Source organism: Penaeus monodon, chromosome 2, assembly GCF_015228065.2.
Source record: "Penaeus monodon isolate SGIC_2016 chromosome 2, NSTDA_Pmon_1, whole genome shotgun sequence".
Taxonomy (NCBI): domain Eukaryota; kingdom Metazoa; phylum Arthropoda; class Malacostraca; order Decapoda; family Penaeidae; genus Penaeus; species Penaeus monodon.
In genome coordinates, this window is record NC_051387.1 from 29,719,072 (window position 1) to 29,729,270 (window position 10,199).

At 36.0% G+C, this 10,199-nt stretch overlaps 1 protein-coding gene across 1 annotated transcript; it reads left to right on the forward strand.

Annotated features, from left to right (window-relative positions):
- The first annotated feature begins 995 nt into the window (after positions 1–995).
- On the forward strand, positions 996–4,925 carry LOC119582245 (phosphoserine phosphatase-like). Its single transcript, XM_037930468.1, has 5 exons — positions 996–1,144; positions 1,885–2,019; positions 2,226–2,371; positions 2,498–2,659; positions 2,902–4,925. Coding segments are annotated over exons 1-5 (507 nt in total). The 5' UTR covers positions 996–1,142; the 3' UTR covers positions 2,964–4,925.
- The last annotated feature ends 5,274 nt before the right edge of the window (positions 4,926–10,199 follow it).

Here is a 10,199-nt window from a genome sequence, read left to right on the forward strand (position 1 = left end):
TATATCAAGTACAGAGAGAGCAACGGCCAGACCGTTAGTTCACCTTCACTTTCGTCAATTCAGCTTCAACAATGACCTGGGTGCAAGGGTTCAAGTGAATGGCGGATGTCAAATATAAGAGAGCAGCACGTGCTTCGTTTAACTTTCGTTTAACAAAGAAAAAACAAAAAATCTGATTAGGAGGATTTGGAATGTCACCAACTCTGCCCAATGACCCAAATCCTGTAGTGCATTTTGGAGCAACCTTACCGAAATTTCTTTTGAACACATGGAGGCGGATCGCTCATAGTGGTTTGTTGTACGCTCATGGTACCGAGTATCGATGAGAGTTTTTTATTCAAAGCTTTATTCATGAAGTATCTCAAGCTTGTCAGCATTACCAAAATGTACAGCTATGCCAGGAATTGTGTTTATCTTATGAAAGGCCGTGTATATTATAGCTACAAATGCTCGAAATGTCATGTCTAAATGCGACAAAGAAAAAAATAAAATAAAAAACAAACAACAGAAAAACATATTCTCCATGCAATGGAGAAAGTTTATACTGAAGTTTTGTGTCCCTGCAAGCTTCCTTTTTCAAGTGAAGGATGTCCACCACTTATCAGTCGGGAAACTGATTTAGCTACCACCTGATCATATTTAAAGTTACATGTATATAGTTAGTCGATTAACATGCTGCGGTAACAGAATCAAACAAATATAAATGAAAAGAAAACGCGTCTAACGGACTTGGCACTGGTAATAAACTTATGATGCACATGAATATATAACATGTAGACCATTCTGTCAAAATGTTCATCTTGTTTACAGTACTGTACAGTGTGATTAGATTTTCCCAAACACTAGATGATTATAGATAGCATAAAATTCTGATTATACTGGGCATAGCAGCCAGTTTTATTTGTTATGTCGTATACCTGTTATTTTTGTCATAAATTAAAGTACTTCATACCTAAATTTACAGAAGCAGTACTTCAAGGCTCTTTAATGTTTTCAGAGTGTCAGCTGCCCTCCCCGCAAGAATGTATGGAGGTATGGCGATCATCAGATGCAGTGGCTTTGATGTTGATTCCACAGTCATAACAGATGAGGGAATGGACCAGTTGGCAGCCTTTTGTGGTTAGGGAGAGGAGATCAAAAAGATGTAAGATTGGCAGATGGTTGTTTTATGTGTGCGCGCGTGTGTGTGTGTGTGTGTGTGTGTGTGTGTTATTTTATTTTATATGTATGTGTTAAGGCATGTATGCATATATATATATATATATATATATTATATATATATATATTATATATTAAAATATATATATATTATATATATAATATATATATATATATATATATAGATATATATATATATATATACATATATATATATATATATAATATATATATATATATATATTATATATATTATAATACCGTTTGTGTATACATGTATATATAAATATGTGGGTGTGGTGGGGTGTTGGTGTGTGTGTGGTGTGTGGGTTGTGTGTGTGTGGTTTGTATGAATATGTTTATATGTGTGCGTTTATATAGTATATGTGTATGTATATGTATTTTATATATATATATATAATATTATATAATATAATTAATTTTTATATATATAATAATATATATATATATATTAAAATATTATATATATAATATATATATATATATATATATTATATAAGAAATAATAATCTGTGTGTATATAATATATATTATATATAAAATATATATATTATTTTTTTATATATATATAATTAATGTGTGTATGTGTGTGTGTCTGTGTGTATGTGTGTACATGTGTATGTATATGTATATGTGTGTGTGGGTAAATAAAAAGTATTCTTATAATTCAAATTTGATTTTCAAGCATTAACTTTTAACTTGTAGGACATTGCAAGCCATGCAGGGTAGGATGGAATTTAGGGATGCTCTGAGAATGGGGCTTAACATTCTTCGACCAAACCTCGAAACAGTACAACGATTTGTCCGAACACACCCACCAAAACTCACGAAAGATGTTGGGTAAGTATGTGATGTTTTTCCTTTTTTTTTACAATGCAGCTATTAACACAGATTTATGACTAGTGTCAACTACTTTTCAACATGTGTATATTTTTTATATTGCATATATGATTTAGGGCTTTGCATTGTTCATAAAAATGCATAATTAATTCAGGTCATTGTTATTAATATTTCATACTGGAATTTCATCCAATATATGTACACAGGAGGCTGGTGTCTGCCCTGCATGCTCATGATGTAGATGTTTACCTTGTGTCCGGGGGATTCCGATCCCTTATTGCACCTGTGGCAAAAATGCTCAATATCCCCTTAGAGAACATTTTTGCCAACAGATTAAAGTTCTTCTATGATGGTATGTAACCTTCTTGGATATGGTTTTGATTTTTTGTTTTCAAGTGTTTATGTATTTGGGATGTGCACAATAAACAGGTCCCATATAGCTTTAGAAGCAGAGTATTATAAAGCACTTCTTTCACAGGAGAATATGGTGGCTTTGATGAAGCACAGCTGACCAGCAGGTCTGGTGGCAAGGCTGAAGTAATTTCTTACTTGAAAAAGAAAGAAGGATATTCCAGGATTGTTATGATTGGTGATGGAGCAACAGATATGGAAGCCTGCCCACCTGCTGATGCCTTTATAGGTATGTTTCTTTCTCATTAGTGTATGGATGCACAAAGGAGTATACATTTAAACATTATTAAGTCGCTGACAAAATACAGAATATAGATTTTTTAGAGCCGTGTTAATGTAATCTTTGTTGTCAGGGATGTGTTTGTTTTGTGGCATATCTGTATTCATCAAAAAGTTATGATTTGGTTACAGCAGTACATAGGTCAGGTAATACTGTTTGAACACATCAAATTATGATTTCATTTATTTCAGGTTTTGGAGGAAATGTTGTGCAGAGAAGTGTGAGAAAACACTGCAACATGGTATGTTACTGACTTGCCATGCTCATTAATGAACTGAGAGGAAAGACTAAGAACATATAAAGAACATTGATCTGAATAAATAGCAGATTGCATTCTTGAAAAATCTTGATGATCTTAATATCTACTGTGATCTGTGTAAATGTAGCTTAAAATCATGACCACAACCATCCATGAGATGAAGACCTAGTAGTTGTTTTTGATAGACATTGATATATATAACACTAGAAACAGAATTAATAAAACATTTTGATAAGAGTAACCAAGCTACCAAGTGTAATCTTACATACAGTTATGTAACCAAAACAGAAGCCAATTATAAACTGCCCATGAATGAGTGTCAAGAAGAATGCTAGAATACACCTCTAAATATCTTAATTGCAGAAGCATAGGTGCCAGTTAGTTATCTCATTTTACCTTTTTTTTATGTCAACACAAATGAGCATTATATAAGTAAAAGATTCATGTTCACCATATTTTTTTCTTCTTTTTAATGGTTATTTACAATATTTTAAATTTTAATGGAAATATATGTTCCTAATGAGTATGTGTTTCAGTGATATATCAACTGGTTTGACACATAAGAAGGAATTTGCAAGATATCTGTAAATGTTAAATGGAAGCCTTTAACTATATAAGTGTTATTTAATTAGAAATAATATCTTTTCAACTCAGGAAAAAGCTAACTACATATTTCAATAGCTTCTGCATGTAGAACAGGATTTTTCTACAGTATTAATATTTAAAGTCAACAGTGAAAAATTAGATATGGAAACCAATATAATTTTTGAAGCACTTCACTGAACGACTGTATTTAATCAATGCTAATCACGTCTATGTTAATGTATGGTATTTGTAATTGTTACGTATAGATATATACGTGCATGATTATGCATTTACCCCTACATTTTAAGTTTTATGATACAGTATATTAAAAAAAAAAAATTTACTAAAACTAATCAGTCTTTAACAGTTTTAGAATAGATTTGCTGAAGTAGACTTTGGTGCTAATATTATACAGTTGTCTTTCAGATGTTTAACATAAATATTCTTAACTCAAGAAATATTCAGGGCATATATTTAAAGTAAACAAGATTTTATAAAAAGCTTAAAATTATATTTTGCACTTACAAACAAGACCTCTGCAGTGAGACAACCAAACATACAGCTGTCCTCTGAAACCTTGGTATATTTAAATAGCTAATGTATCAGTAGTGTAACTGAACTGTATATACATTAAGGCATCTAGTGTTTTGCTAATTATTTTATACATGACATATGCACAGATATGGATTTGATTGTGCATGTATTGTATGTGTTCATGTTCCTAAGAAAAGAATAGATTTAAGCATATGTATCTCAACTTCCATTTTTGACTGTTATTAAAACCGGTGATTTCATGTAAGTTGAAATAAATGGAAGTACAGCATTTATATCACTCTGATATTTCCTCAGATTTTAGCTTTTTATGTACCTTTCATGTATGTTTGAATATTAAGAACTTAATTATATCACCAGTCATGTCTTATTCATTCATTTTTTTTTTACTGCTTTACACACATTCCAGATCCATAGTCACTGGTTATTTCATTCATTACCTTTCTGGGTTAATATTATTTGAAGTAATGTGAATATTTATGTACAGCAGCCTCAATTTTTTACTAAGATATAGTATTTATTGAAAACTTTGACAAACAATGAGGTCATTGTTCATTGTTCATCTTCACCTTTACTTACATATGCAGTTTGCCTCATTATTGTGATACTGCCGTGGTCATATATGTACTCATTCATGAACAACATCAATTCTTCCCTTTATTTCCAGTGTTGTTTACCTTCACTTTATGTGACTTGAAGAAACTGTATTTTAGGTAACAACCTGGAATTACGTATTCACACTTTCTAAGGCTTGTATTTGTAATGTTTTTTTCATGTGTTACACCATCATGTCAGGAGGGACAAATAAATAGGAAATTGAATTGCACTTTTTTCTTTTCATTTCAAAGGATATCCTTGTTCTTCTTTTTCTTTTTTTTTTCTTCTCCTCCTCTTCAGTAGGTAATTCTAACAGTTGAAGACTAATGCTATGGATGCTTCCCTTGTGTAAAATGAATTTGTTTCATTATCCTGTGGAAGCATTAACCCTTTTAGGACACATGTAACACAAGCATAATATATAATTAAACCTAACGATCACTTCTCTCTTGAATACGTCACACAAAAAAGGAGTTGCATTTCTGGAATCTTGATATCAAAACCTAAATTAAAACCTGAAGGCATTATAGTCTAATATCTGGTGCTTTGTGTGATTGTTGGAGTTTCCTAGTATCTCCTAGTATTCATCCAAACATGCCTAAATAGAAGACATACATTTGGTAGGGGTTACATGTGTTAGGTGTTCAGTTATAGATACTGTACACTAGATATTAACATGCAAAACCAAGTAAGAATTTACGGAATCATAAAATATTAATCTTAAGTGTATAGTTAGAGTTAAAGTAAATAAGTTGCTTTCATGCCGATTAGGATATGCGAAACAAGATGTAAGATGATAGGTAACTAAACAAAGATTGGATGATTGAAAAGAGAAATAGAAAGGAATGTTAGTAAAAGCTTTTTTTTTTTTTTTTAAAGCCCTAATTACATTTGCAAGAAAACCATAATCTTACTATCATAGTCATATTATCAGACATTTCTAGGTGTCTGACAATAGGATTTTGAACAGTAGTACCAGGTAGACCCTCCAACAGTTAGCTTAGATGCAAGCGATGTCTCAGTGCCTGTGCCAGACCCACCCATCAGCGAGGAACCTCCTACCCTAACAGAGGTTAGGATGGCGATTTCCAAGCTGAAGAGTCGGAAAGCTGCAGGCATATGTGATATCCCTGCTGAACTGCTAAAGGCTGGGGGTGAACCTATGGCCTGCATACAGTCCTGACTGCCATCTGGCAGTCTGGTACCATTCCCCTGACCTGCTGAGGGGCGTGGTCATCCCTCTCTGGAAGGGGAAAGGGGATCGTTGGGACTGTAGCAACTACCGTGGCATTACACTGCTCAGCATACCAGGCAAGGTTCTCGCTCACATTCTTCTGAAACGGATCCGCAACCACCTACTGAGGCATCAGAGACCAGAGCAGTCTGGATTTACTCCTGGCAAGTCCACGATAGACCGTATACTAGCGCTTCGAGTAATTGTGGAACGCCGTCGTGAGTTTGGTCGTGGGTTGCTTGCAACCTACATCGACCTCAAGAAAGCTTTTGACTCGGTGCATCGGGAATCGCTTTGGGAGATTCTGAGGCTCGGGAATTCCGACACAGATTATTGGCCTGATAGCAAGCCTCTATACTGGTACTGAAAGTGCTGTAAAGTGTGGTGGGGGTATGTCGAACTTCTTCCCTGTTAATTCAGGGATGAGGCAAGGCTGTGTCCTTGCACCAACACTTTTCAACACCTGTATGGACTGGATAATGGGCAGAGCTACTAGCCAAAGTCAGTGTGGAGCAACACTAGGCAATATCAAGGTCTCAGATCTTGACTTTGCCGACGATGTTGCCATCCTATCTGAGTCCCTGGAGTCACTTGTGGCGGCTCTTGATGCATTTAGCAATGAGGCGAAGCCCCTAGGCCTAGAGGTCTCCTGGACCAAGGCCAAGATTCAGGACTTTGGGGGCCTGTTAGGGGAACCCGTTCAGTCGATCCATGCTTGCGGCGAGGACGTCGAAGTAACAGAAAGTTTTACATACCTTGGTAGCGTAGTCCATATCTCTGGGTTGTCAGACCAGGAAGTCAGCAGACGGATTGGTCTGGCAACAGGAGCCTTCATATGAACTCGATCAACAAGAGCGTTTGGAGATGTCGGTACCTATGCAGAAGGACCAAGCTGCGTGTCTTCAAGGCCTTGATACTGCCAGTTTTGCTCTATGGAAGCGAAACCTGGACGCAATCCAGTGTCTTGGAGTCTCGCCTTGATGCCTTTTGTAACAAGTCCCTTCGCCGGATCATGGGGTACAGTTGGCAGGACCGCGTGTCCAACCGGCGGTAGTGAGACTGGCATGGGACCTGTTACTTGCATAATCCGGGATCGCCAACTCAGGCTATATGGTCACCTAGCTCGTCTCCCTGTGGACGACCCTGCCCACCAGGTTGTCTCTCTGCGAGACAACCCTGGGTAGAGGAGACCTGTCGGACGACCTAGGAGATCATGGCTTGGGCAGCTCGATGAGACCTGTCGCGAGGAATTAGAGATGGGCAGTGGGCCTGCCTGGATACTCGCCTCGAGGGATCCTCGTGCTGAAGCGAAGGGTGGATGCGGCCATGCGCCCCCGTCGGCGTTAGCCCCTTGATGATGATGATGATGACAATATGATTATGCTTTGTGAGGTGGCTTGTTGCAACAAACTTAGAGCATACAACACTATAATAAGTTTGCATGCAAGGCAATCTTGCATACTGTAATGACCAGACATATATTATATACAGGTTTATTTACGAAGGGACAAGAGCTTTATAGAGCTTGCAAAATTACTCGAGTTACCTCTTCAAATCGTAACATATTATTTTTAGACCTGTTTATAGTCACGGAAGGGAGTCAGAGCGCATTCTCATTTAAGCAAACCAACTTATGTTTGATTACACTAAAAGAGTATAATGCACAATAAATGAAGTATTTTGACGAAAGAGTTTTATGGAACACGACCAAAATCATTACATATTTATTATTTACACGTCTCAGTATTCGTAATTTGTAATTCACCGAACAAAGATAGACTATGATACTAGAATAATTATACATTCCTTTAATATTTTACAATGAATATATGTCAAGGAAAATATTTAAATCGTATCCACCTGCGGGGAGACGTGGAGGGGAGACTCAGAAAAGCGCAGACGCGGAAACAGGCTCCATGAGGGAAAACATTCGGGATAGTGAGCGTAAGGCTTGATATTTATAGATGAGAATAAGACTCATTTTGTCGAATATTACGTTCTACTCTAGAAGCAGAAGGCTTCTCACAGTCCTGATAGTAAACATAAGGTTCGCTGGCCATTGAGTTTGTATACCACTCATAAAATAAGGAACCAGTAGGAGGGCTCGGAAATCGTAATTTTCGGCAAGTTGAAGTAATCACCGTGTGATCTGATGTTGTAATACTATATTACTTTATATTTAAGTGTTAAGTATTTATTAGTTATGAACATTTATAATATTTCTATGTATTAATATGTCTATTCTTTGAAATAATTGTAACTAATTAATTTGTATGTTTTCTTATATGTTATTTTGTAAATTCAGTAATCAGCTTATAAACATTTGGACAAACAAAAGGATGTTTATCTGAATTCCGAAATTTTCCAACCTAGTACTCCTACTGTTTCACACATACTTCTCAGACATAAGTCAAGCAAGGTGATGTGGTTGTACATTTATCTATATAAATGTGTGTGTGGGTGTGTGTTGATGTGTGTGTATGTGTGGTGTGTGTGGTGTGTGTGTGTGTTGTGTGTGTGTTGTGTGTGTGTCTATATTTATTATATATATAATATATAATAATATAATTGTGTGTGTTGTGTGTGTTGTTAGTGTGTGTGGTGTGTGTGTGTGGTAATTATATAAATATATAGATAATATATAATAAGTATTATATATATATCTATATATAATTAATATTAAATATAATATATTAATATATCTAAGAATAGTAAGATAGGTATGTATGGATATACTATTATTATATAATATGATATATATATATATATAATATACTATATATAATATTATATATATATATTTATATATTATAGTAATATAATATATAATAATATACTATATATATATATATATATATATAACACACACACACGAGGGGCTTTAAAAAGATCGTGGAAAAGTCCACAACTAAAAATCATATGGGAGGGTTTTGGTATCAATGCGCCTGAAAATTCTTTGTACCAACATGTTATAACTGTTCAAACATGAACCCTTAAATGCAGGTAATAACGCATCGCTGCCAGTTGGAAGTCATTGATCTGAACCATGTCAGAGCAGTTTATTTTACATCTTCAATCAAGGGAAATTTGGTACCATTCAATGATTTTTTAAGGTTTGGAAACAAACAGAAGTCAGATTGGGCTAAATCTGGGCTGTAAGGTGGATGCAGGACGATTTATCATTGAAATTTACGTAGCACAAGGACTGTCTACCGAGTACGTGAGCGGTTGCATTGTCACGGTGGAAGAGAAACGCGTCGATGCAGCTTTTTTGACTGTTCTCAAACGCATTTATAATAAGTAGATGTAATTGTTTTTCTGCTCTCAAGGAAGTCAACCAGCAAAATCACCTCTGCATCCAGAAGACAGTGGCCATGGCCTTCCTGTTGAATTTTCAGATTTTGCTTTGACTGTCCACTCCACCCCTGGGCAACCACTGCTTTGATTGAATTTTGTCCTCGAGATCGTACTGGTAGAATCATATCTCATTCCCTTTCACAATTCTCTGCAGAAAAGCTCCTTCAGATTTCCATTGAAAGATCTACCCTTGTTTGCTGCTGATCATGAACAGCATCAGTGTTTTCCTCACAAATCGATGTTAATGGCCTGCCCTGTGGGGCTTATCTTCAATGTCGTTTCTTCCACTTCTGACTGACTTATCCGTTAGTAGGTTGTTGATTTCTTTGAGGCATTGTCATCATAAACTTGATCCAGAGCCTCAATGATTTGCCTGTTCTCCCAACTGAGTTCACCATGGATTAATGTTTGTCCTGGCCTTGATTTTGGTGGATTCCATGTTACTTGAATGGTGCCTGACTTCCAACTGGTAGCGATATTACCTGCATTTAAAAGTTCATGTTCAAACATGTTATAACACGTAGGTACAAGAATGTTCAGATGCATTGAAATTAAAATTCTTCCATATGATTTTTAGTTATGGACTTTTCCATGAACTTTTTGAAACCCAACATGTGGTGTGTGTGTGTGTGTGTGTGTGTGTGTGTTGTGTGTGTGTGTGTGTGTTGTGTGTGTGTGTGAAAGGCTATGAGTGCCACTGTACAATGGTTGTGACTGGTTGGCAGTGATTATAACAGCTTGACTCTTTTTTAGGGAAGAGTACAACACAGTAAAGGAACACACGAGACAATGTCTAAGGGTAAGCACTTAGTGCAGGGTTATGTATCTGGCCAACCCACCCTGAGGGTCGAAGGCTGGACTAACCTGGACACGAACTGAATAAAACTGGGTCATCCTCGGGCAGA

What these genes read in the sequence shown, in the direction of transcription:
- LOC119582245 (XM_037930468.1), top strand. An exon ending in AAACTCACGAAAGATGTTGG is followed by an intron (nt 2,020 to 2,225) that starts GTAAGTATGTGA and finishes ATATGTACACAG; the next exon opens with GAGGCTGGTGTCTGCCCTGC. An exon ending in ATTAAAGTTCTTCTATGATG is followed by an intron (nt 2,372 to 2,497) that starts GTATGTAACCTT and finishes CTTCTTTCACAG; the next exon opens with GAGAATATGGTGGCTTTGAT.